Raw genomic sequence first — 27,911 nt, 5'->3', positions numbered from 1 at the left:
CAGGGTTGTGTGGTGCTCTGTATGCAAATCTTGTCAGCCCTGAGTTCTTGTGGAGGACTCTCCCACTGTGTTCTGGTGACAGTGGGAAATTCAGGTAGTCATGTCCTAGTGATGTTTATTGGATGGGGAGTTCTTGATTTGCAGATAGCTTCAAATTCACTGTGTCTTTCTTTCTCTGTTCTCTTGGGATGTTTCCTATGACACAGGAGCAGAGAACAGAGCAGTGAAGAAAGGTTAAAGAATGTGATGCAGTTTCCTTTTGGACAGGAAGCATGGGCCATAATAATGTCATGGTTCCCTGTTGTAAATTAGATCAAAGGCAGGAAAAGGAGATTCCTGGGATATTTTTATTATAGTTGTTATTTGCTGAGTCCTCAGTAAATACTAGTCACCGTCTTTTTGACATTGTGTATCTTTTCTCTAACTTTTCCTTTCACCTGTAAGAAAGGTAATATTATCTCCATTATAAAAATGAATCTGAGGGCTGGAGAGGTGGCTCAGTGGTGAGAGCTCTTGCTGCTCTTCAAGAGGACCTAGCATCCACATGATGACTCACGGTCATTGTAACTCCAGTTCCAGGGGATCTGATGCCCTATTCTAGCCTCCAGTGGTACACAGACAAGCATATATGCAGGCAAAACACCCATACAAAATTTTAAAAATAAATAAATCTCAAAAGTTTTAAAATGAATCTGAGACTGAAAGTGATCGTATCACTTGCCTGGTGCAATGGAATTTGTCCTTTGCAGAAGCCAGACATAATGGTACATGACTAATTGCAGCCACTCAGGAGGCAGAGGCAGGAGGATCACAGTTTCTGTCCAGCTTGGGCTATATATAGCAGCAACCTGTCTTAAGAAAAAGTGAAAACAGCCAGATAGGGTGGTGCAGGCCTTTAATGCCAGCACTCAGGAGGCAGAGACAGATGGATCTCTGTGAGTTTAAGGTCAGTCTGGTCTTCAGAGTGAGTTCCAGGACTACATAGTAAGACTATGTTTCAAAAACAAAAAGGGAGGGAGGAAGGAAGGAAAAAACTAGAATCCTATGCCCACCTTTTCATTGCTCTCTACATTGACCACAAAGAAATAAAAATAAATGGCCTGAAGTTGTAATGGGTCATGTGAGTTCTTATGCCTCAAGTATAAATATGAAATACAAACAGGGGCTAAACTCCAACAAAATTCATGAGTCAAAGTAGACCTCAGCTGGGTCAGGGTGTTGATCTCTTCCAGCAACTTGTGGAAACCAGCATTTTCAGTTTAAACACAAGCAATTTAGTCACTAGTACAGTGTAAGCAGGCTTTAATTAAGAAAGGTGTTAGGGCTGGGGAGATGGCTCGGTGGTTAGGAGCACTAGCTAGTTAGCTGCTGGACAAAACAGAGAGAGAGAGAGAGAGAGAGAGAGAGAGAGAGAGAACACGAACATAGGTACCCAAGTATGCACAGGTACAAGACAGAACAACCTTAAGAACATTTTCTCTTCAGGTGCTGTCCATCTTGGGTTTTTTGTTTTGTTTTTTTTGTTTTGTTTTTTTGGAGACAGGGTCTCTCACTGGCCCAGAACTTGCCAGTTAGGCTAAGCTGTCTGTCTCTGCCTCCCTAGCACTGGGATTACAAATGCTCACCAGGTTGGCTGTCTTTTCATATGGGTTTGATCAAACTCAGATCCATGTTACCACCACAGCTCCAGAGCTTTCTGTGGTATTCCTTAATTGTACTTAGGCTAATTGTGAATGCTTTGTTGCATGTATGTGAGTATGTGCATGTGTGGTCCCATGGAAGCCAGAAGAGGGCATGATATAATACCCTGGAACTGGATTTACAGATGGTTGTGAGCTGCTGTGAGTGCTAGGAGCATTCCCAGATCCTCTCTAAGAGCAACTAGAGCTCTTATCCTTTGGGCCACCTTTCTAGTCCACGTTAATTATATTTGTGTGTGTTCCTTACTAAGAATTGAACCTAGAAGCTTACGTGTCAGGCAAGAACTCTGTCTCTAAATTCATTCCCAGTGGTTTTTATAATTTTTGTTTTGTTTTGTTTTGTTTTTCGAGACAGGGTCTCTCTGTGTAGCTTTGGAGCCTATCCCGGCACTTGCTCTGTAGACCAGGCTGGCCTCGAACTCACAGAGATCTGCCTGCCTCTGCCTCCTGAGTGCTGGGATTAAAGGTGTGCACCACCAACGCCCGGCGGTTTTTATAATTTTAACTATTGACTTGTGATTCAGCCATTCCCAAGGCCTAGATGATAGTTTGTATATTCATGTTTTAGTGGGGGATTGTGTTGGGGATAAAACAGTGTCTTTTACATGTTAGGCAAGTGTGCTGTCATTCAGCTACATTCCCACCCCAGCCTGCATCGTCTTGCTCACTTGTTTGGTCTCCCTAGATGAGCTAGTAGCTACATGAAGTTACCTAAGACAAACAGCCATCAGGTCTGTTTGTCCACATAGTATAGTACCTGGCACTTCATAGGTGTTCAGTTGTAATTACTAACTAGATTGTCTAGTTTGGGGGTAAGAGTGGCGTCTCGGAGTCTTAGGACCACAGATTCACTGTCAGTCTACCTGAAACAGGGGAGGAAACCGTGCCACCCCCTGGTTGGTATGCTGTTGCATTGGGTTGTTTGATTCTTTTGGAGTGGGGCCCCAAAGGCCTGATGCCAGGTGGACTTTGTTTTGGCAAAGGGGCTTGTCCTTGTTGTGAGGTTTGACTGTAAGTGAATTATGCCGTGTTCTGTCCCCAAGTGAACCCAGTGGAGCTGCAGTTGGCAATGGAGTGAAGAGTTGTGCTGCCCCTGCCAGAACCTCCCTACCTCTAGAGATGGCCCCAGTATAGGTTGTCCAAGCAGGACATGCCCAGCCCTTCCTTGAAATTCTAAACAGCCTGAAGAGTCTTCCAGATGGAGTTGGAGTAGCTCCCAGGGAGGACAGTAGGTCTTATGTAACTTCATAGACTGCCCTCTTTTTTTTTTTTTTTTCTGCCCTTTTAAGGAAAAAACCAGATTGTTCCTGGACTAATGCTGTACTTTTTGCCACACATCCTGCATTCTTTCCTTGCTACTCAGCAGCCCCCGTGAATAGCTAATGGCAAAATTGAAGACTGGTGAGGTTAAAGGGTGAGATGGGAAGAAAGGCGGAAAGAGGAAGGAATGTCAGAACACGCTGTTCTGGGTCTCATGCTTGGGCCTAGGCCCAGCAGTGGAAGTGGTCCCTGGGGCACTCTGCGTGTCCCAGAAGCCAGCCAGTGAACTTGTTTCCTCCCCAGTACTCCACACCCTGGCCAAGAGAACTGGAGTCAGACCGTACAAACCGTCCACACTTGCGACAGCTTCAGGCCCCTCTGGAGAAACACATCTTTCCAGGGTAGTGTAGTGAAGATTCAGTTGCTGAATGAGTTCAGAAATAGAGTTCTTGCCTGACATGTGTGAGCTCAGGACACAGCTTAAGCATCTGCTACATACCAGGCTTTAGGCTAGGTTAGGTGGCTACAAAGATGAAGAACACAGCTGCTGTCTGTAGCATGCAGCCAAAGAGAAAAGGAAAAAATGCATGAGATGTTGGTATTTACAATATCTTATAGCCCTTAGGGTCATGTGCATGCTCATGGTTTTATTTATTTTATAAGGTTGACCATCAGGTTTGTATCCATCTGTGAAGTATTGTGTTAACCCAGGATTAACAAAACTATAGGAAAATCTGAGGGCTGTGTAGGAGTCATTTAGACAAATGAGCAGTTTTCTAGACAGTACAGAAACCACAGTGCAAAGAGCCTGAAGGAATTGTGAAAGGTCAAGTATACCTTTGAGAAGTTGGGATTCTTTAGAACTCTTTGAAGATTTTTAAATGGTCCCAAAACTGTACAATTTATAAGGTACAACATGATATTTCTGTGTCTTTACATAATGTAAAATGATCAAGTCACAGTAATTGGCATATCCTTCACCTTAAACATTTATCAGTTGTGTTAGAAATATTCAAAATCCTCTCTTCAGTCAGTTATTCTGTTAAGAGTATTTAGGGAAGAGACTTTATTTTAAAAGGATGACTCCAGATGTCAACATCTTTACAAGCTAGATGTTGTAAAGACTCAGACAAATGGTAACTTATAGCTTAGTCTTTTGTAGCAGTAAGGATGGAGAAAGGCGGATAGGATCAGTAAGACTTGATTATTGAGATGTGGCAGGACACCTAAAGTAGAACATACATATACTCATGTATCAGAAGCCCAAAATGTGTGACTTCAGTAAGATGAAAAGTTTATTTCTACACAATAGCAGCAGAAGTGTGGCGTTGCATAGTCTGTGCCATCCAGGCCCCTTCCAGTCTTTTATGCTGCTTCCTGCTGCTGTAGACACGAGCCCTGGGCAACTGATGGGGAGACGAAGAGTTGACGGACTAGTCACTCAGCTATCTGAGGGAGTAAAACTTAATTCCCTGGGGCCAGCGAAAAAGGGACACACACACACACACACACACACACACACACACACACACACACACACACACAACACACACACACACACACACACACACACACACACACACACACACACACACACACACACACACACACACACACACACACACACACACACACACACACACACACACACACACACACACACACACACACCCCTACCTACCTCTCCAACATGTCAGGAGCTCACCTAGGGTGCTGACAATGGCAAGCCTTCAACAGGTCAGAGAAACTGAAGAGGAGATGCAGAGCAGGTGAACTACTGGATAGACAGACAGATACATGAGGTCTTTTCTGAGGGCCAAAGTCTAGGTCTTCATTTTATTATTCTTTCCATTGCTTGTTCTACTCCATTCTTTTTCTGTTCTGTTCTTTTACCCTCATGTTCCCTTCTTTTTCATTTTATTTTTCCCTTACAGCTTAAATACCCCAGCAGAAGCTTTCAAGCAATATAAAAATTACTACGGGGTTACATTCTATTTTTCAAGTAAATAATTACAATGAATACAAATAAAAAAAAAACAGCACGTTTCTCATTTCCCTTACATGATTAAACATTTCACATATTACAGGTGAAAAACAAATCTCCAAGGACCCACAGTTCCCTTACATGATTGAACATTTTATGAATTACAGATGAAAAACAAATTATCCCCAAGAACCTACAAACATTCATGTTGAGCAACTTGTTATAGATTAACAGAGTATAAACAGGCAAGGTACTTTTCTCAGCCAGTTCTTTTATTGGCAGGCTGCATTTTGTGGTTACAAAGAAAGGATTAATCATTTTATTATTTATCTCCAAAGATAACCTTATAAAAAAATCCTAAGAAAATCACGTCTGAACTTTTATATATGAAAAACAATCATTTGTAATTTAAATCCTCGGGTGCACACCCACTCATCAGCAGGTTTTTGTTAAATCGTATCAGGAACCTGAAGGCAGAAGTGGGTACAAAAAATTAATCATCGCCTTTGATCACCAACTCATTCTAGCAAAAAAAGCTATGTCAGCAATAGCCACGTTGCCATTGTTTTTGTTCCCTGACCCCAATGAGTCCCTCACTCTACTGTCAAAAGCATGTCTTTATAAACTTTAAATTGTTTCCCAAGATTTTCTACCTCAAACCATTAACAAACACATTTTAACCTATCTTCCTAACAATCTCTATGTCTATATTCTTTCTAAGAGTGGTGGTTGAATCATTAATCTGCTCCAGCAGCAATGTTTGGGAAGAGCCAATCACTATTATTGTAAGTACCAGTAACACTGCCCATTGAGGAGCTAGAAATCCCTGAGAGTTTTCATATAGCTCATAGATTATGAGGGACGAGGTGGCCATGAAGGCAATAAACAGAGCTGTGCTCAAAAACAGCATGAGATCCTAGAGACATGTCGTCCTTGGGGCTCTGCCTCTCCAAGGCTGATGGCCACGCCATGTTCCGTGAGTCCCAATACTGCTTGCTGTTCCCCTGGTGTGTCTCCCAGCAGCCTCTCCCAGGCCAATGTTATGGCCCTAGGTAGTGGCTGTAGTTGTCACACCTTCCCTGCTAGCAGTAGGATAGGTGAGAGAGGAAGGATGTATCCCATTCATCATACAGTGATTTCCCCAAAGATTTCCCGAAGGGGAAATAGGAATACAGACTTCAACTTGGACAGCATCATATTCAGCTGAGTTACCAAAGCTGAAAGGGGGTAAGAATGAATATTTGATTGTCAGCTAACAGTCTGAGGGTAGGGAAGGTAGGGAGATAATTCAGTACAGCCCAAAATAACAGAGATAACACCAAACACTTGAAGAGACTTCTTTAACCACTAGACGAAGATGAACACATTTACATCTTGTTTTATTCTTGTGAAGAGTAAATACATATTAGTTCAGATAAGCCACAAGGTTAAGTGTGAATATAACCGTATTGATTTGATGTCAATCACTGCCATAGGAAATTGCCATGCTTATGATTTGTAGTACCTTGTCATTTATTAATAATCATATTATTGAGAAGGGTAGTGGGTTTTGTTCTGTTTTAGGACAAAATTTAAACAAGTCTCAAATTAAGGCATTTACTCAGTATTCTTCTCTACCGAGGATATTAGCAGTGTGTTAGAGTAATGATAGCAGGACTTAGGAGCGAGTCAGACCAGTGTTCTAAGCCCGGCGCTAATCTTTCCAGGTCTGTGGTCTTGGCTAAACTTAATCACAGACCATCCTGGTTTCCTCTGATGCAAAGTAGGGACACAGTTACTCTAAAGATTAGAAACGCGTTTTATGACCAACACGTGTTTATGAATAGCACTGTGGGGAGCGTAATATCAATAAGTAATGGGTAATATAGCTGTCAGCCATTTGTTCCTTTTCTTGAGACCAGGATGGCTTCTAACTCAGAGATACGCCTGCCTCTGCCTCCCAGGTGCTGTAATTAAAGGTGTGCGCCACCTCCCAGCTGATTTTTACATTTTTTTAAGGGGTTGTACATTTCAAATTTTCTGACAGTGAATTTCAGGTGTTTACACCTCAGAAAAGGCAGTGGCAGTAAACATGCACCCGTACCAATGAGGAATAGATTCTCTTTTCTGTCTCTGAGAGTTCTAGAGACCTGACTAGCTGAGGAGCTGCAGGACTAGAAAGAAGAGTAAAGGCTTGTGTTGGGCTTAGGGTACAGGACTGCCTTTGTCCCAGCTGCTCCCTAGTGCGCAGTCCTTCATTTGTATCGCTTTCTGGTGCCTAAACTAAGTCCAGTAAATCCTGCTGCCCACTGTACATCAGGTGGAGCACAGCCTCAAGCCGGGGCCCCGGGCCATCACAGTCAACATAGAGCAAGGTGGTGGTGAGGGGAGGAAGGAGTCCCTGCTTGCTTTTTTTTTCCTACTTCTTTCCTGTGTGTGAGTGGAAGTCACTGCCTCCCGTGGAGCCAAGCAGATTCTTAACTATCTCACCTGCTTCTTAAACCCACTTTCCAATATGGCCGTTGTGACCTAGAAGGGGGCAAAGCCCAGGAGGGAGCCGGGTGCTCTGCCTTGGCATCAGTGATTACAGTTCTGAAATGCTTTGGCTCAAATACGTTATTCATAGCCTTTACATTTCCTATTCTTTATAGTTTTCCAATTTTGTTATTGCTTCACCACCAGAAGATAACTACAAGTAGCCCTCTTTACAGGTGGCAGACCTGGAGCTTGTGAGGACAGGCTAGGACATCAGAGAAAATGCCAAGAGTGAAAGCAGTGTTCCTGCCCTGGGCATCCTGCCATGATCCCAGGCATGCTAGCTTCCACCTTTATCACTGGTGATCAAATCTGGTTGTCTCTGGGGCTGCATTGTTGTTCTGATGACCAGGTAGATAAGCCTTGACTGACAGAAAAAGAATGTATTGACTAGGTTCACACCCTGGCTCCTTGTGTTGCTGGTGTGACTGAGTCAACCATAGCAGGGAAGCGAAGGAGTCATTGTTCCTGTGTTCTTGCCTGGGTTTTTGCACTTCAGCATTCCTACCTGATGTGTGGAGCATTTTTGTCATTCTCCAACAGTCTGCTGTTGATGAGTAGCCCTCATTAGGCCTGTCTGCATCTATTTACATAAGCTGCCCAGCTGTCTGTTCCTCACAGTGCTGTCTGCCCCTTGGGGCAGGGCAGGGGCTCCCACTCCCCTTGGGGCTCCCTGTGCTGTGGTCAGCATATGTAAGGTTACTGGGACCCCACTCTGTAGGCCTTTGGGAAGAGGTGACGTGGACGCTGGCTTCTGGCCAGACATCTGGTTTCTTGGTGGCTCTAGCCTGTTGTGTCCTGTAGGAATGCAGCTCTACTGGCCCAAGTTTCTATGAAATATGATGTTCCTGCTGAAAACTGCAAATCAGGTGAGGACAGTTTCAGCCTGTTCTTTGTCTCATGTGTCCCATAATATTCTCCCAAGGATTCCTTTCTTTCTCTTGTCAGTACACACCGCACTTGTCTGTGACATGTGACAAGGCCAAGCTTGGAAATGTTGGGTGGAAATCCTTCCTTGACTTTGTTCAGATCATTTCAATACAAGCAGTTTGTAAGTGTCCCAACCGAAACAACCATTACCTCTTCTAGAAGAGGCCTACCCGACTGAGGAAAATGCTCTGGGCAGCAGCCTTCAATCTGACGTTTATGTGATGACCGACACCTGGACATCTGACATCTGCTTGTTCTACTTCCCTGTCTATTAACACTGAACTGTTTCCCACAAATCTTGCTTCCTTCAGAACCCAACTTAGCAACCTGGAGAAGCCTGAGGCCACTCCTATAGCAGGAAGCTGCCCTACATTTGGACAGTAACCAGTAGAACTTGATACTGACGCCAGAGTGTAAAAATAAACACCTCGTACAGTTCTGTCTTAATCCATAGCCATCAGAGTTGCTATTATTAGTCTGTAGGCCGAACAGGCAGCTGTGATTGGGCATACAACAGCCTGGACAGACCTATCCTGCCACGTTGGGATCAGGCTGTTCCTCCCCTTCACCCACTGGGAGCTGAGCTAGGGCTCCTAGAGAAGGGCCTTCAGTCTGGGAGTATGTCTTACAGCAGGTAACACTATCAACAGAGTGGCATCTTTGCTCTGGGAGGTAAAGTAAGACTCCAGGAATGTTACCAGCGTAGATCTGATGGACACAGGATCACTAGGCCTAGTGCAGGGGAAAGGAGGAAGGGAGGAAGGGAGGAAGGAGGGAAGGAAGGAAGGTAGGAAGGAAGGAAGGAAGGAAGGAAGGAAGGAAGGAAGGAAGGAAGGAAGGAAGGAAGGAAGAGGACATGACTGTCCTCTTTCCTTTGACACTGTTTTTGTGTTTTGGACAGTGTCTTTCAGTCCAGGCTGACCTCCAACATGCTAAGTAGCTGAGGGTGGCCTGCCTCTCTGTAGTTCTGGGATTACAGGTGTGCATCATCATGCCAGTTTATTCCTTTGACTGTTGCATAATTTGCCCACAAATACCTCAGACCTAAAGGCTTTAGATTTCTCTGGAAACTGGGAAGGAAGAAAGGAAGCAAGAACACTAGACATAGTGACATATTACTGAGCACGTATGTCAGGTATGACATGTGCTCTTTAATTCCACCTCCAGCCTTTGAGGGAATATCACAGCAGTTTACAGCCTGAAGTTTCCCAGAGTTCCATAGCTGGCAGGCTATGTCTCAGATTGGAATTAGGACCATCTTAACGCCAAGTCCTTGCTCTGTGCGTTTCAGAACCCAACCTCTTGAGTCCTTGGGACAAAGATAGAAACCACACACCTGCTTGTTAAATTATTTAAGTGAACAGAACAAAACTTTCGCTAACCTTGGCCTTGTAACTAAAGCAAATACCATTACTGGTACAAAGAAAGTTTTTGCTGCCACTACAAAGGCAGTCCCAGTACCCTGCCCAAGTACTGAGAGCTGGACTCTGGAAGCTGCCATCTAAACTCTACTGGCAAATAAGGCACATCCAGGAAAGGCTTCCACCGTGACAGAGGAGTCCTAGAGACACTGACCCTGCTGCTGAGAACATGGCCAGATTGGAACCAGGTTCCCTTGGAGCCTGTGGTGGCAGTCATGCTGAGGTGGGGTGTACTTGGAGGTTTCCTTGAAAGGCATCTAGGCTTCCCCCTGCTCTCTCCCTCACCTCCCCCACCCTGGCCCCACAACTGGTTTGTGTAATTCAATCTAGATTCTTCTCATAGCCACTTTGCCATGCATATGTGCCCTTTTATTTACAGCTCTGGACAAACTGATTGGCTAGCAGTTTGGCAGCCTGCATGCTTCAGTCCACTGTCTGGGAGGAGGGGGAGCAGAGAACACTGTGACCCTGCTTCCCAGAGCCCAGGAGCCAAAAGGCACTACCAAAGGATAATAAGCAAGGGGTTGACCATACTGGACAGTTGAGAAGCAGTTCAGGGGCCTTGTTTGATCCAGCTGTCTTACTCCTGCAAAGCAGTGCTTAAGAACTGTCTCCAAGCAAAGCGGGCCACACTGGGCTTCAGCACTATTGCTGTCTCTAGTCTTGGTGGTGTCTCGCTCCCTTACTTCAATCTGGCTTTGGGAGACTTTGTGAGCCTCATTGACTGCTGCATTCTCCATCCCTCCTTCTGAAGACTCAGTCTGTCAAGGTAGGACCTGAATCTTGCCTTGTTCCTTAATGTCCTCTTCTCCCCTCTAACCTGTCTAACCTCAGAAGAAATAGGATTTGCAGCAGGTTCTCAGTCTCTAGACACATAACTGTGACATGGCAAGCTGGTCTCTGAGAGTATGTATGCACATTCACTTTGGAATGAAGAGGGCAGGAAGGCTATTTGTTAACACTTTGCATAAGAACCCTCCCTGGAGATAGGATTTGGTTTACTTTGTAATTATACCTGAAAGGGACCATAAGAGGTCTTCAGAATGACCAGGTGCTAGAATCTGAGCTAAAGAAGGATGTGGCCTGAAAAGACTGTCTTTCTAGGTCTAATCCCTTCCCTATAAAAAGAGAGACAGACAGACAGACAGACAGACAGACAGACAGACAGACAGACAGACAGACCCTGGAGCAAAGCTAAATTTATTATCAGGTTTTTGTGAAATAAAGAAAAGTGATTCTTGGTCAGCAACAGTTGGTGGCTTATAATATTCTGGGGTGTAATGGCCCAGCGCTGCTGTATCCATTCATTGAATTGGGACCTTGGGAGCGCTAGCCACTGCTGAGACTAAGAAGCTTGGAGCAGGTGTGAGTTTTGCCATGGGTTTTTTCTGTCAGTGATGTTTTAAAGGTGTCTGCACATTGTCAGTTAGTTCATGAGGAAGCAGACAGACTTGGGGGAAAGACATACAGCCACACCAGGTTGCCCTGTCCTGCCACAGGGTCAGGCCTTTTGCAGGGTGCTTGTGTTGAGTTTTAGAGGCAGACTTTTAGCTGAGCTCCTCAGCAGCACAGACAAGAAGCCCAAAGCAGAACAACTCCTGTGCTTGGAAAGAGGACACTATATTAGGGAGGCCTAATAAGGAAGCAGCTGGTGTGTCTGGGACAGCCCTTCCAGAACACTCCCAGAATTCTGGCCAGCCTTGCTTGGAGTCCAAAATAACATGAAACCAGCTAGGAAGAGTATCCCGTTCAGCTAGGAGCAGCTACACTGCCCAGAGGGAAGCCAGATGACTTTGTGGGTGTGGGCTGCCATTCCATTTATAAAGACAGACTCCTGAGGTCATGGCCAGGTGTGCTCACACATCTGGCAGCTTGCTTATTTCCTTGTAACTCAGCCAATGATTGATACCCACTATTAATGCCAGTTTTCAAATCTCCAAATTCTTTGAGCGTCTCTCATGTATTTCAGAGACAAGCGCTTTCCTATGGGGAATTCAGCACCTTCATCTAATCTCACAGCCTCTGAAGGCACAGGACCTTGAAGCCAGGGAAGGGGGTTCTAAAAGAGAACACTCATAAATTCACGTACAGAACAAAGATTATTTCCACTCTGGAAAGCTTACTCTATTGTTTTATTAACAATTGATTTAGGAGCCATGCAGAAAGAAATGTTCCTGTTTTGAATATTTTGTGTGTAGGTACATTTATGGGTACATGTGTGTGTGTGCATGCATGTGGAGGCCAGAGATCCGTGTCAGGTGTCTTCCTCGATCACCTCTTCAAAGACCTTATTGTTTTGAGTCAGGGTTTTCCTCTGAACCTGGAGCTCACCTATGTGGCTAGACGATCCAGCAAGCCCCAGGATCCTCCTACTTCCCTGGCTCAGGAATTACAGGCATACTGCCATCATGCCCAGCCTTCTACGGCTCTGAATTCGGGCCCTCAAACTTGCACAGCCAGCAATTAACTGACTGAGTCATCTCCCCAACCTCCAGAGATGACTTCTTTTAGTTAAACCATTTATTTCATTCTTCATATTCTTCAGTTTCAACAAACCATGTTCAGTCCTGTCTTTGCCTCTGCCCAAATGTTTCTGGGATGTTTTTTCTTTAAGTGGTAGAATCCCTTTGAATTCTATTCAGAATCCTCACAATGGGGAAAGGGAGTTGGGGAGTACAGTGGTTTAGTGTCCCAGTTTCAACTAGAGCAGATCTGTTTTGTATATTAAGACTGGGAAAAGAATTGAAATCCATGTTCTAACTCTTATATCATACTGCTGCCGTGTCCACCCCAGAGGCAGATTGGCAATGATTTTAATGAAACTCTTAAGTCCCTTACCTTAGACTACTATTCCCAAACACCCTGCAGTGCCTCGTACATAGCAGTTCTATAGTGCTCATAGTGTGATCTTGGAAGCTGGGAGATGGCTGGATCAGTAAAGTACTAGCCCTGTAAACATGAGGATATGAGTTTGGATCCTTAGCATCTGTGTGAAAGCAGGACTCAATGGCACACCTGTAATCCCAGCAGTAGGGAAGCAGAAACAGGCAAATGCCTGGGACTTGCTGACCAGCTAGTTTTGCTAGCCTTGGTGATTCGTGAGCATGCACTTACCAGCCCTGCTCATAAACACACATGCATGTAGCACGCACACATAGATCTTAAGAGTCTCAGGATGGGCCAGTGAGTTGGTTCCATGGGTAAAGGTACTTGTCACCAAGCCTGACAGCCTGAGTTCAATTCCAGAATCCACATGAGGGTAAAAGGGGAACTGACTCCTGAAAGTTGTCCTCTGACATATATATGTATATATATATATATATATATATATATATATATATATATATATATGGTGTGTGTGTGTGTGTGTGTGTGTGTGTGTGTGTGTGTATACAAGAAGAAATTGCCTCAGGATGCTTCTAGATCAGAAGAATACAGTTTATCATAATTTATTTTGACTTGTTTTAATTTGAGCATATGTTATCTTTGCTATTAGATTCAGTCATAACAGTTTGGGGTGAAACATGGCCAAACATGGGTTGTTGCTGTTATCAAATATGCCTGAATAGAACAACACAAACAAAAGTACTCCCTTATTTCCAAATAAGTTTCCTGAGGTGAAAGGTCAATGGAGTGACAGTTGGGAAAGATCAGGGACAAAGATATTAATTACATAGTCCTCTTGCTCTGTCCCTCTTGAGACAGGACCCTGCTATGTGATCCAGGCTGACCACAAACACAGTCCTCCTGCCTCAGCCTCACAAATGCTAGGATCACAGATGCTAAAATCACTACACCTGACTCTGTTCTTTGTGTTAGGGGCTGTCCTCAAAAGGCTAGTGTTCTTTAGCTCTAGATTTATATTTGAGAAGGACACATTAGGAGCTGGAGGGATGGCTCCAACTCTCTTCCAGAGGACCTGACTTCAGTTCCCAGCACCCACACAGCAATTTTAGGAGATCCAGCACCCTCCTGGCATTCTCCAACACCAGGCATGCAGTGAGGTTGGGAAATGGCGACATTGTGGTCTGTGGTGTGCTGGATTAAGAGGAAGCACTGAGTGTGTGAGAGCTGTCGCTAGTCCTGCCAAACAGTGCTTGCTTGGCCTGGACGGAGGTGTCAGGGACAGAGACCCTGGGCCCCAAGCTGTCACAGGGATCAACTACACTCCCTGCATGTGGTCATAGATGACTTGCTCAACCTACAACAAAGCCCCTAAGTGTTCTATATCAGCTCCAGAAGAGGCAAGGACCCTGAAGCCTTTCCAGCCATGAGAGGACTAGTTATGGCTTATTGTTGTAAACCCCTCCCTTTCTCCTTCCATTCCTTCTTCATTGTTTACTACTTTGTAGGATCAGGGACAACTGTCCCTCAGGCAGGTCAAGGTTGGAGATGAGTCTGTAACCATTTTCCGTCTCTGCAATTCAGATCAGTTGTGTATGGAGTCAGGAGATACACAGGTCTCGTGAGGCATGGAAGAAGCAAGAAAGGGAAAGAGATGAGTGTAATAGCACATGCCTGTAATCCCAGCATTCAGGAGGGTGAGGCAGAAGGATTGCCACAAGTTTGAGACTAACCTTGACTATACATCGAGTTGGAGACCTGTCTGAGCTACATATAGTAAGACCCTGTCTCCATAAAGCCAAGAAAAAAGAAAAGAGAGTTAGTGCCTGTGGCCCAGACTCATACTTTCTCCTAAGGCTTCTTGAGACCCGACATCCAAAGTCTTCCCCATGGAGTCACAACAGCATGGTCAGCCCTCCATTCCATGGGTTCTCCATCCACAGATTCAACCCTCTGGGGAGTAGAAATGCTCGGAGGAGGCTGGGGGATGGCTGAGGGATAGAGAGCTTGTTTGGCACACATAAAGCCTTTAGTTCAATCCCCAGTTCTGGAAGAGGTGGGGAAAGGAGGAAGGAAACAGTTTAGAGTGAAATCTGCTGACTGGTTGGCTGTTTGGCTGGCTCGGCTGGTTGGTTGATTTGTGGGGCTTTTGAGACAGGTTGCCACCCTGGAATTCAGTATGTAGACCAGGCTGGCCTTAAACTCACGGAGATATACCTACTCTGCTTTGAGTGCTGGGATTAAAGGCGTGTATCACCATTCCTGGCCTAAAAGCTGCTGTTTTGAAGGATAGCATAGCTGAGCAGTGGCACAAAGTGAACAGAGATGACACCACCACTTGCCTTTCATCTGACCCTTGTATGGTCCACTACTACTCGTTTATTCTCACAGATTGGCCCAGAACCTGAACAAGGAAGAGATGGGGGATTCAGTAGGTTTACAGGCAGAGCAGAAATTTTTCTTTGCTCTGAGAGAAATCTGCCTATTTCCTTTGCCTTCCTTTCTCTGGGAGGAGCTTCCTGAACTCTCCACCTGGTTTATAATCCCAGGTGAACCCCAGTCAGCAAGGACCAAAAACTGATGCAACTGGCCCACCCTATGTTACAAAGGTGTTGTGCAGCCACCTTGGCTGTAAGCATCACTACCACCCTGCTAGAGAAGCCTGCCAGGGCCCAGTGCTTTTATGAACAGAGCCCACCCTGAGGTGTATCCTAGGAATCTAGCCACGAGGTTGGATTTTAAGAAAGAAGCCTACCGTTTTGTTGGTGGGATGATAGGTGGCTGGGGGGTTGGGCTTGTTTTGTTCTCATAGCCTTTGGATGGGGCTTCTAAAATCCCCTCCTAGGCTTACTTTCCACCCTAACCCAGCCTTACTAAAGGAAAAAGCTGGAAAACAAGTAGTCTTTCACAGTAGAGGAAAAGAGGAAGGAGGGGCTAAAAGGAGTGGCCTGAGGAGGGAAGGAAGGAAGGAAGCGAGCTCCCAGCCTCTACCCAGACTTAGGCCCGGAGAGAAACTGGGCCCAGCTCTCTCCTTATTTTTTGCTGCAGTCTGGAAAGTCTCCATCATCTTCCATCCAGCACCTACTGCCCTCTGTAGCTGACTCCCCCCCCCCAGGCTAACCGGCAGCAGGGACCGGCCGGGAACCTGAGTGGCTGTCCTGTGGGCTTGCCTACTTCTTTCCCTCCCCTTCCCTCCCCCTTGGTAGCAACGTCACCGCAGCCCAGCAGCAGTGGCAGCAGCAGCAAGAAGACAGGCTGAGATTGCGCAGCCTCCCTGCATTAGCTAGGATGCCATTGTATTAGCAGAAAGCAGATCTTAGAAAATCAGCCTGATACCCACCCCTGTGTGATCGTGGGGACCGGTGATTCAGCTGAGATTGCCGAGGTAGAGTTTGGCGGGAGCCTCCAGGTCCAGCTCGAGGCTCCTTGCAGAGGTATGGCTCTGGAGGGGGAGGGGGGTAGCAACTAGGCAGAGGCAAGCTCACCATTAGCATCTGGGCTCTGGTTCCTGAAGGGTGGCTTTGTCTTTGGAAAGGGAGAGTGGCAGCGGCAGCATGCGCCCACAAACTCATCTCTGCATGCATGGGCTGGGGAAAGGAAGAGGCTTGAGCTAATGCTGTTTGTGCCATTTGGTCAAGAAACAAGATCATTTTCTTCCTTTCCGGGTATTTCCAACGAAGCTGCTGTAGCTGCAGTTGTCAGAATGGAGGGTCAGATCTGGACACAAAGGCGGAATGGGTGGAGACACCTCTAGAGCTATTGTAAGTTTGTGCTGACAACCAGGCAGGGATCCGCGCATTTTTTCGCAAGAAAGCTGGGTGGCCCTCCCTCCACACATGCACACATACATGCACACAGACATGTGCCTTTATGCTACTGTAGAAGCTGCCTTCCTCCACATACGCACACATGCATGCACATAGACGTGTGTCTTTCTGCTAGTGTAGAAGAAGCTGCCAGACTCCAGGTTTGGATGCGCTAAGAAGGGATGTTGACCAAAATGCCTCACAGTATCTGGAGAGAGGGACACTGTGATGCTGAAGGCACTCAGCCCTCTTACACAGTGACACTTCCTAGCAGGAAGAGACCTAAGCAGAAGCTAAACTAATACTTTCAAATCCACCATCCTGCTCTCTTCCTTTGGTCCTGCCCAGAGAAGGCCCAGTCAGGAAGTCTTGACAGTCCCAGGGCACTCTCAGCAGGACCTCAGGTCAAGGTCAGATTACTAAAGAGTAGCACTGAGTGCCTTTGCCCTTCCTGCTGGCTCTGAAGAAATCAACAGAAAGAAACCAACAGAAAGATGCAGATGAACACAAATCAGGAACCTTTCTTCTGGAGTTCTCTTGTCCACAGTTGCCAACCAGGTAGAGAGTTCCTTAGGTTCTGTTCCCATCCTGCACGTTGGTAGAGAACCCACGACCATGAGAATAGATAGGAGTTCTGCAGTGTGTGAATACAGTTTGGGAGTACAGTGTGAGTGGGTTAGTTCCCGGGAAGTGTTGGATGTGAACAGCAGAGCGAGGGTAGAATGATAGGGAACAATGAACAGGGAGGTAGCCAGGGAGCTGATGTGGAGGGCAGGAAACAGGATCGTGCAATGTTGTGAGACCATGCCGGTGTCGAGACGGAAGGGGCTCTGGGTTCAGAGTAGTTGGTACACCGCACCTACATACATGGACACCAAAGTGAGAGCCTGTCCAGGAAAGGCAGGAAGCAGATGTTGTGGGTAAATGAAAGGACTTTAGGAAGAGGGTGTGACCTCAAGCATCTTAAGAATGAATTGTATACATATTTGAGAATTGGATGTGCCAGGGTTTGAATCCATTTAAACTGTAATTTTGACCAAACTAATTATGGCCTGAGGCCTCGGTTTTCTCATGTGTTAAATGGGCATGATTAGTTGGGCATGCGGACATGCGCTTCTGATCTCAGTACTGAGGAGGCAGAGGCAGGTGGATCTCTATAAAGATGTATTTGAGGCCAGCCTAGTCTATATAAGAAGTTCCAGGCCAGTCAGATCTACAAAGTCCTAGAACTCACTCTGTAGACCAGGCTGGCCCTGAACCCAGAGATCCTCTGCTGGGATTAAAGGTGTGTGTCACCACTTCCTGGCAAGTTTTTGAGGCAGGGCCTCACTTCGGGCTACACAGAAAAACCCTGCCTTGAAAACAAAAACCCTCGGGCCGGGCGTTGGTGGCGCACGCCTTTAATCCAAACACTTGGGAGGCAGAGGCAGGTGGATCTCCGTGAGTTCGAGGCCAGCCTGGTCTACAGAGTGAGTGCCAGGATGGGACTGGCTGGGGGCCATTTTTTTTCAAACCACCACACCAGTATATAATGTGTATATAATGTGTAACCATTACCAATGTCTGATAGCAAAGTATTTTTATTACCCCACAGAGATCCCCCTTAACCATTAAGCAGTTGCCCCCCATCCGTCAGCCCTAAAAATTACTAACCTACCTTGCGTTTCAGTTATTTTCCTGTTTTAGGCATTTCATATAAATTATACACCATACAAAGGAGTATTTTGTGGCAGTCTCTTTTTCTTAATATAACCTTTTTAAGGTTCATTCATGTTGTAGCATGAACTAGTGCTTCACTCCTTTTATTGCCAAATGATAGTCCATTTTATGTGAATACCACATTTTTACTAATTTTTAGCTCATATATAACAATGGGAGATAGAGTACATTTTACTCGTCCATTTGTCAGTTGACAGAGTCTGGCCACTTTCTTGGTTTCCGTGAATGATACTGCTGTAAATGTGTTCATACTAGCTTATGTGTGAACGAGTGCTTGCTTCCCTTTGAGTCTAGTCCTAGCAGTGGGATTGCTGGGTCTTGTGGGCAAGTCTATGTTTAACATCTGAGGGACTGTGTGACAGTTTTCCCAAGGGCCTGCACTGTTTTACAATGCCCTCAGTGCTGTATGAGGGTTCTCATTTCTCCATGTGTCATCAATACTTGTTTCCTGTGTATTTTGGTTTTGGCACCTTGTTGAAAGTTCATTGGTGTCTCATTGGGTTCTTATTTTCTTAATGACTAATGACATTGCCCGTCTTCATCTTGCTAACCACACACATGTCTTCTTTAGAGAAATATCTACTCAGTTCTGGGTATGGTGGCACACACTTTTTATTCCAGTTCTCTGTAGGCAAAGGCAGGTGGATCTCTGTGAGTTCAAAGACAGCCTGGTCCACATAGTGAGTCCAAGGTTAACCAGAGATACATAGTGAGACCCTGTCTAAAAGAAAAAAATTATAAGAGGTCTTTGTATATTTTAATTAGAAGCCACTGTCAGAAGTATGATTTAAAAATAGTTTCCATTCTATGGGTTGGCTCTTTGTGTGTCTGCTTAAAGGAGTGCATTTATATAGGCCAGAAGTTGGCTTCAAGGGTCTTCACTCAGGCCCTTGTTTTCTGAGACAGGGCCGCTCAGTGGTGTGGGCTAGTCTGGCTGGCCGAGAGTCCTTGTCTGCCTTTGCTGCTTCCTCAGGGTGGGTTTATAGCTGTGTGCCATTGTGCCCTGCTCTTTAATACAGATTGTGGAGATCAAGCTTGGGTCTCACTTTAGTAACTGACCTCCTCCCTGCTCACTGCTCACTGCTCACTGCTCACATTTTTTTAGTGGTACCCTGTGAAGCAGGAAGATGTTTGATTAGGTAAAAATCCATCACCATTGGGTTTGGTTTACCAGGGTTTCCTCTTAAGGATACAGCTCAGGTGGGCGTGCTTAGCACTGTACCAACTGGGTGTGGTGGTGAATGCTTGTAATCCTAGCACTGGACAGTAGAGGCAGGACAACCAGGAATTCAAGGTCGTCCTTGGCTAGATACGGATTTGGAGGCCAGCCTGTAATACATGAGACTCTATCTCAAAAAATGGTTTTTAATTCTTATTTCTGTAACTCTTAATCTTGTAACTTAGACTAACTTCTCTAGTTTTTGCTCCTCCATATCCATGCTGATGACTATACTCAACACAATAGTGCCTACAAATCCAATAAAGGAGACTTCCTCTCGGAAGTCTTAATTTTAATGTGATTCAACATACATAGTTGTAATATATAATCATGTTTAATTATAACTTTCTATAATTGTCCCTCGTGCATATAGTTATTGGTCATTTGCATGCTCCTTTAACTCATTTCCTTAAGCATATGTAACTTGCTAGCCCTTTACTCTACTCCACACGAAGAACGCGACCCTTTGGTTTAAATGAGTTAAAATCTAAGAAATCAGTGATATCAAGGGTTCAGTTAAACGATTAAATATGAGGCAGTAAATGAGGCATTTAGAGCCAGAATAGGTAAAGGGGAAAATAGGGCTCGGAAGGGAGAGAGGAGACTAGTAGATCAGAAAAGATTCGACATGGAGAGAGAGTCAGAGAGAGAGGAGGGGCCTGACTCTGACAGCTCAGGAAACTGAGTTTGAAAGAGGTCGTTCCTTCACAGGGTGGCCAAGAGAGAACTTTAGCTTATCAGAGGTAAAACTTGGATAGAGGAGACTTTCCAGGGAATCCCAATAGTGAAGGTTCTAGGCTAAAGCAAAGCCAATTGGGGCCTAAAGGTTCCAACCACTGGTCGAAAGCATCAGGATTGTCTTGGGCCCCATGTTTGCCAAATCTGTGTAAGGTTATGATAGAGCGATGCAGTGGGGATAAAAGTGGCCACCACCCCGTGTAGGAGGGAGAGGTTGGCGTCAGCCATGCTTGCAGTCACCTACTGTCCCCTCCTCCTGTGTTTATGAAACTCCATTACAGAAGTAAGAATAGGAAGGATATGTAGCCCACAGTGGTCAGAGGGATAAGCATTCTGGGATTCACAGGGGAGAAAAAGAAAAGGCCAGTGCGGCAGTCCTTGGTCAGCTGGCTCACTGCGTTTTAAAATGCATGTCTTACAGTTACAGCTAATTTCTATGAGCATATGACACATGTCCAGTTTCTTCTCCTCATCTGTAACCCTGTATGCTGTAGCTGGGCTTCCCCTCAGTGCCTTGTACTCTCCAGACATCCTATGTGGTTTTTCTTAGTTATGTCACTATTTCACCTTGTGTGCCTGTGTGTGTGTGCGTGTGTGTCTGCATGTTTGTGTGCATGTATGCATGTGTATATGTATGCCTGTGTCTGTGTGTCTCTGTGTGTGTGTCTGTGTTTGTATGTACATGTGTATGTGCCTGTGTGTGCATGTGTATTTACATGTGTGTGTGTGTGTGTGTGTGTGTGTGTCCATATATGTGTGTATTTGTCTGTGAGTGTGCATGTGTGTGTTTATCTGTGTGCGTGTGTGTGTCTGTGTGTGTGTGTGTGTCTAACTGTGTGTGCATGTGCCTGTGTCTATGTGACTAGTCATTATTTACTGCACAGAAGAGAATGGGAAGCCTGGGAGGTTTCTCAGCAGGTGAAGACACCCGTGCTACCAAACTTAAAGGCCTGAGTTCACTCCCTGGCCCTCGCATGGTGGAAGGAGAGAACAGACTCCCACAGATTGGCCTCTGACCTCCATAAAAATGCTGTGGCACACACACACACACAACCACACACTCTCTCTAAATAATTTTTAAAGGGGGAGGAGCATGTTGTCCCTGAGTCCCCCATACCATCATATGTGGTATTAAAGGAGGCCTGGCCCTTTGTTGCAGTTGGATACACAGTGATGGTAAAATGAACAGAGAGCCCAGGACCTGGACCTGTGTGCGGCAGAAAGTGTGGCAGCACCTCCTATGTTGTTGGACCTGTGCTGTCAGACCCCTGTGCTGTCAACGCCATCTTGACCCAGAGTTTATTCCTCTTGGACTCCTGTCCATCTGAAAGTAGTTTGGGGAAGGGCCTATCCCTGATTTCCAGGGAGGTGACATTAGGTTCCCTTTCTTTCCCTTTCTCCAGGTGCCAAGCTCTCCTGATGAAATGTGTTCTGCCCCACTGGGCTCCAAAGGCAGTGTTTGGTGCTGTTGATGCCCTTGTTCGAACTTTCCAGAATGGATAGCCCCCCTAAGCTGACTGGAGAGACCCTCATCGTCCACCATATCCCCTTAGTGCACTGTCAGGTCCCCGACAGACAGTGCTGTGGTGGGGCAAGCGGAGGTAGTGGGGGCTCAAGACCCAATCCCTTCTGCCCACCCGAGCTGGGCCTCACTCGTTCTGACCAGGACCTGGGACAAGCTGACTCCCTGCTGTGCAACAGCCTGCCCTCTGCTCCGGGGGCATCTACACGGTCTGCAGACAGCAGCAGCAAGAGTAGGAGTCGGGATGGCAGAGGCCCTGGAGCTCCCAAACGGCACAATCCCTTCGTGGTGCAGGAAAGTGTGGGAGAGACAGGACTTGGTGACCTGTATGATGACAGCACTGTTGACAGTGCCATCCAGCAGTCCTTCCACCTGCATAGCACCAGCCAGCCCACCTTCCATCTGTCTTCTTTCCAGCCACCACCATCTGGCCCTAGCCTGGGCAGGCCATGGGGTGCAACGCGCAGTCGGCCTGGAGTGGTGGAGGGGCAGGAGCAGCAGCCAGCAACAAGCTTGGGTGCCCAGCAGGGCAGCACTAGCCACTGCTGCCGACCAGAGCTGGACTCTGAGGCCATGGAGCTAGATGGGTGTGGAGGACCTGGCGGCAGTGGCAGCGGAGGGGGAGCCAGCGACCCCTCTGCCTTTTCCTTTGACCAAGAGTGGAAGCTCAGTTCAGATGAATCCCCAAGAAACCCTGGACGCTCTGGTTCGGGAGCTCAGCATTGCCACTGCAGTAGCACGTCCAGTCAGTCCGAGGCCGCCGACCAGTCCATGGGCTATGTCAGCGACTCCTCCTGCAACAGTTCAGATGGCGTGCTAGTCACATTCAGCACCCTCTACAATAAGATGCATGGCAGCTCCCGCGCCAACCTCAACTCTGTCCCTCAATCCTGCAGTGACTCTTCTTTCTGCAGCCACTCAGACCCCGGAGCCTTTTACCTGGACCTGCAGCCCTCCCCAGCGGAGTCGAAAATGTCTTGTGAGTCCCACCACCCTGAAAATGGGGACAGGGAAGAGGGCTGTGGTTGTCCTCATGCCTCGTCTCCTGAGCTGGATGCCAACTGCAACTCCTACCGCCCACACTGTGAGCCCTGCCCAGCTGTGGCTGACCTCACAGCCTGCTTCCAGAGCCAGGCCCGCCTTGTTGTGGCCACACAAAATTATTATAAACTTGTCACCTGTGACCTGTCATCGCAGTCCTCCCCAAGCCCAGCCGGCTCTTCTATCACCAGTTGCTCTGAAGAACACACCAAGATAAGTCCTCCACCAGGCCCTGGCTCAGACCCAGACCCAGACCCAGACCCCAGTCAGCCCTCTGAATATTACCTCTTCCAGAAGCCAGACACCCAGCCAGAGGAGCAAGAAGCAGTGAGTTTCTCAACAGAAGCAGCAACTGTCGCGGGCCCCACTGTACTTGAAGGGCAAGTGTACACAAATACTTCACCCCCCAACCTAAGCACCGGCCGGCAGCGCTCTAGAAGCTATGATCGAAGCCTGGAGCGCAGCCCCCCTGTCCGCCTGGGCTCGCTGGAGCGCATGCTAAGTTGCCCAGTGCGCTTAAGTGAGGGCCCTGCAGCCTTAGCTGGGTCTGCTTCCCCACCTAGGAGGGTTACCTCTTTCGCTGAGTTGGCTAAAGGCCGGAAGAAAGCTGCAGCAGGCTCCGGCTCCCCACCACTTCGGGTGAGCGTTGGAGATTCTTCCCAGGAGTTCTCACCCATCCAAGAAGCCCAACAAGATAGGGCAGGCCCACTTGATGAGGGCACTCGATGTAGCCATAGTCTGCCATCCATGCCCTTGGGGCCAAGTTTGGACCTCCTTGAACCCTGGTCCACCCAACTTTGTCAGGGCTCCCAGTCCAGCGAGATGCCACTTCCTAGCCTCAGAGCTGCAGGGCAGGGCGCATTGGCCCAGCTGATAGATGCCGGACCTGCTCTCCCAGGGAGCCCAGCCAACAGCCATACCCAGAGGGATGCAAGAGCTAGAGCTGACGGTAAGGAACCCAGAGAATACCGGGCTATGCATTCATTCCATGGACCTCTCTTTCCACAGGGTGGGGACAGGGAGGAGAGAGTACCAAATAGATAGGTCACTAGGATTTGGACACTGGTGTTCTAGGGAACCCTAAAGCCGGAAGGACAGGCCCTTAAACCAGAGCAGAATTACTGAGAGAGACAAGACGTGTGGTCATTTGTAGACATGCAGGAATTTATAGTGCTTGTGCCTCTGGAGGCTGGGGCTGGAGAACTGGTTGAGGCCAGCTAGCATGGGCAACAAAGTGAGACACCCCCCTCTTTAAGAAAACAAAACAAAACAAAACAGAAACCTCAGAACTGAACCTTGCCCTGACCTTTCAGCTCCCTAAAGTCCTTCATTATTTATTTCATTCCAAGTAATTTTTTACACCAAGGGCTATACCAGGGTGGTGCTAGTGAGATAATCTGTCCTGTCCTCGAGGGATCCCAACAAAGGACAGAAACAAAAAGCAGTCACTCAGATACAAAGGTGTCAGTGTAGGGTTTGAGTCCCCAAAAGAATAGCACAATTAGACCTGCCAGTCAGGGAAGGACTGAACAGCTCACATTTAAGCTCAGCCTGGAAGAAAAGTGAGGGTTAGAGTTTGTAGACTATCTTATAAGAACATTGTAGGCTCACACGAGAGTTGGAATCTGATGCTTTCCAGGAACTGCAGTAGACTAATTTAGCATAGCCGCTAGGATGGGGGTGAGCCACTGAAGAAGGATTTTCATCAGAAGAGTGGCTGTGTTGCTGTTATTGTTTGGTTTGGTTTTCCTTTTGCTTAATGGCACGTTTTAACTTGCTTCTTTAGAAGGATCCTTGGTAGTTTGGGTGAAGATGTGAAGTGAGAGACTTCCACATAGATTAAAAAGTTACTGGATTGAGTGATAGAGGATCTCTGTGAGTTCTAAGTAAGCCTTACTTAGTGATAACCCAGCCAGAGCAACACAGTGAGACCCTGGGGGTAGGGGAGGGAAGCAGTTAAAACTGATCATCCGGGAAGAATGTGTGGAATTACAACGTAAACACTTTGTTATTTAAGGGCTGAGCAGTGCAACCCTTGCTCTGGGCTTGATGGGACACATCCCATAATCCTAGCATTTAGGAAGTGAAGGCTGGAGAGTCAGAAGTTCAAGATTGGGCCAGTGAAATGGCCCAGCAGCCTGAGTTCAATCCCTGGAACTTAGATAACCATGAAAGGAAAGAACCAACTCCACAACGTTGTCATCTGCCTCCCACACTTGCACACAAGCATACAATGATAGGCATTTTAGCCAGGCCTGTTAACACACACCTTTAATCCCAGCACTCCTGTGGCAAAGACTGGTGGGTCTTGTGCCAGCTTGTTCTACATAGTGAGGTCCAATCCAGCCAAGGCTATATTGTCTCAAAAGGTTTAAAGCGGGTCTAGAGAGGTGACTTAGTGATTAAAGCACTTGCCAGGTATCACAGTATGCACCCTCAAAACCTGCAGATGCCACAGATGCCCGGTAGGTGCATCTGTAATTCCAATCTCTGATGGCAGAGATACCCAGAACATGCTAACTATCAAGACTGGCCATATCCATTAACTCTGGGTTTGATTGAGTCATCCTGCCTCAATGAATAAGGTAGATGAGTGATCAAGGATGATTCCCAGGATCAACTTGGGGCCTCCACATGTACTCATGCACATGCAAATGTTTACACATACATACACAGTACATAAACAAGAAACATGGAAAAGGAAAGAGAGAGGGGGAGAAAGAGAAACATAGAGGGGGCATTAAGGTGTTTTTGCTGTACTAAAAAATTTAAAGAATTTTTAATGCTTTTAATTTAAGTATTTTTATTAGATCAGTGAGATGGTTCAGCTGGGAAAGGCATTTGCCAACAGGTTGTTTGATCATGAAGTTCACATGGTGGAAGGTAAAAGTTGTCCACATGTCTCCTCCCATATACACAGGCAAATGTAAGGTTTGAAATATTTTTTATAACTATTTTGAGGCAGGGTCTTGTGCATCCCAGGTGGGTCTCAAACTGCATTGCCAAAGACAACCTTGAATTTTTGATCCTCGTGCCTCTGCCTCCTGCTGGGGTCATAGAAATGAACCTCTCTATTTATTCAGTCTTCAGGACTGACCAGGCCTTCCTGCATCACAAGGCAAGCGGTGGACTTTTATATCAAGGTAGTACGCTATTCCATAAGTCTCCAGTGAAATAGCACAGGTCTTGTCTCTTGATTGTACACACCCTTTTGAAAGTCAGTAAAATGAGTAGACAGTTCATTGAATTGTGGATGGCCCAGGAAAAACCAGTTTGAGAATGACAGGAAGAAGCTGAAATGCCTCCCAAGAGAGAACCAGAGCCACAGGGTCCACATTTAGTAAAAGGGTCTCATCAAATCCTGATAGAACAAAACTAAAAAAGCAGAGGCCAAAGTGGGATTTGATTTGTAAAGTCTCCTTGAGTTGATTTTGAGCATGTAACTGATTGCAGTCTGGTTAGTCAGCGACTTCAAGAGGTAAATGGCACAATGGTAAATGACGGGTGTGCTAGTAGATCCCAGACAGTTCCAGCCCCTCTGCTGAAACAGAGAGCACTCACTGGTTTCCCATGGAACTCTGGATGCTACCTTTTAAGAAGGAACTACGGAACTAGGTCTACTTCACCCAGACACACAACATGTTATGTGATCTCTGCCTTTAAATTTCTTAACAACCTTCTCATAGGAAAGTGAGAAAGCTTGTTTTGGGTGTTCCTGGTGGGGGAGGGGGTTGGTAGAACTAATTAACACCCATTCCTCAAGGTGGTCTCCCTTCTAAATTAATCTTATTCTTCTACCTCATGCAAGCAATATATTGGGAATAGCAGGGAGGACTTTGTTTTTGGAAGCAGGATCTCCCCCATGTAGCCCAGGCTAGCTTCAAATTTGAGCTTGCCCTGCCTCTGGCCCCCAAGTCCTGGGGATGATAGGCACATGCAGCAGAGGACATATTTTCTTAAAGAGCAGGACTAAATAGATAATCCAGATATACTTTATATAGGTGCTGATAAAGCTGTAGTTGTAATAAAGCTATGGCTGAGAAGACCCAGTTCTGCCCTGCAGTGTGATTAAGTGGAAGGAAGACATGCCTAATGGGGAAAACGTGTGCTCATAGTGGGGCTAGAGGAAGAGGTTGGGAATGGGCTCCACGCAGCCCTCGGCTACTCCAGCAGACACTGGGAGAGTCAGTGAGAATGGCTAGTTGTGGGAATTTGAGGAGGGAACGACCTAATTTATGGTAGATACGCCTGAGAACATCGTCTTTATTCTTTGAGCACCAACCACAGAAGATAAGATAAATTTACTTTTCAATAAACTGGGTTTATATAATAAGGTGATTTGAGATAGAGGAGACTGGACTGAATCAGAAGTAGAGATTTATGCATTTAACTGTTCATTTCCTAGAGACAGCAACCAGTAGGATTTGGCCCCTACTTTCTTTGCTGGAACTCCTGTGAAAAGTAACAGGCAGCAAACACATTAAGAAAAGTACTTCCCAACACTTTACAAAGGAAATGAAGCAGGGTATGACCAGAGTCTGATCAGGAAGAGTGGCGATGAGATCTCAGGGACAGCAGGATGGTCACGAGTGTGGTAAGATGAAGGACTGAATGAGGTGTGACACAGAGAATGACCGAGTGTCCTCTAAGCACAAGGGTTGACAGTCTCCTCCGTGCATGACTCTGAAACGCTTCTCTGAGGCTGTGTACCCATCCCTCGTGGCTCACTGATGTAAATAAGACAGATGGTGTGGCAAACCCAGCCTGACGTCAGTGCATGTGTGGTATGGTGTGGTGTGGTGTGGTGTGGTGTGGTGTGGTGTGGTGTGGTGTGGTGTGGAAGTACACTGGCCCCAAAAGCCTGACTCCAGCTTGGACAAAATTCTGGCTCTGCTATTTCCTAGTTGAATGATCTTAACCTGAGACGATGACTTAATGTCTCTAATTTTAAAATTTCCTGTGGCTGGGTGGCTCATACCTGTAATGCCAACACTTGGAGGTTGAGGTTGGGGGGGGGATCAAGAATCCAAGGCCAATCTTGGCTACAGAGTAAGATCAAAATCATCCTGAACTACATGAAAGCCTGTCTTAAAAAACAAAAATAAGTTAGAAGTGAATTCCTTCTGCCTCTTAGAGTTGTAGAGCCACGCCCAGGGTTTTAGTTCCTGTAAGTGTTATGGCGCCACCTTGTGTTCATTTAGATATCTGCAGCA

General features: G+C 46.4%; 1 protein-coding gene across 3 annotated transcripts in view; it reads left to right on the top strand.

Annotated features, from left to right (window-relative positions):
* Window positions 1-27,911, top strand: part of Rusc2 (RUN and SH3 domain containing 2) — a 43,015-nt gene that overhangs the window by 8,570 nt on the left and 6,534 nt on the right. For 2 of the 3 annotated variants that reach the window (XM_027403246.2, XM_027403247.2), the window contains exon 2: window positions 21,539-23,647. In XM_027403246.2, the coding sequence (XP_027259047.1) occupies window positions 21,607-23,647 (2,041 nt within the window). In that variant the 5' untranslated portion in view covers window positions 21,539-21,606. Of the gene's footprint in view, window positions 1-10,204; window positions 10,579-21,538; window positions 23,648-27,911 lie in introns of those variants that run through there. The other variant, XM_027403249.2, reaches the window with a different exon arrangement.

This window comes from Cricetulus griseus, chromosome 2 (genome assembly GCF_003668045.3).
Source record: "Cricetulus griseus strain 17A/GY chromosome 2, alternate assembly CriGri-PICRH-1.0, whole genome shotgun sequence".
NCBI lineage: Eukaryota > Metazoa > Chordata > Mammalia > Rodentia > Cricetidae > Cricetulus > Cricetulus griseus.
The sequence above is the reverse complement of the archived record's forward strand: the minus strand, read 5'-3'. Positions and strand labels throughout refer to the sequence as shown.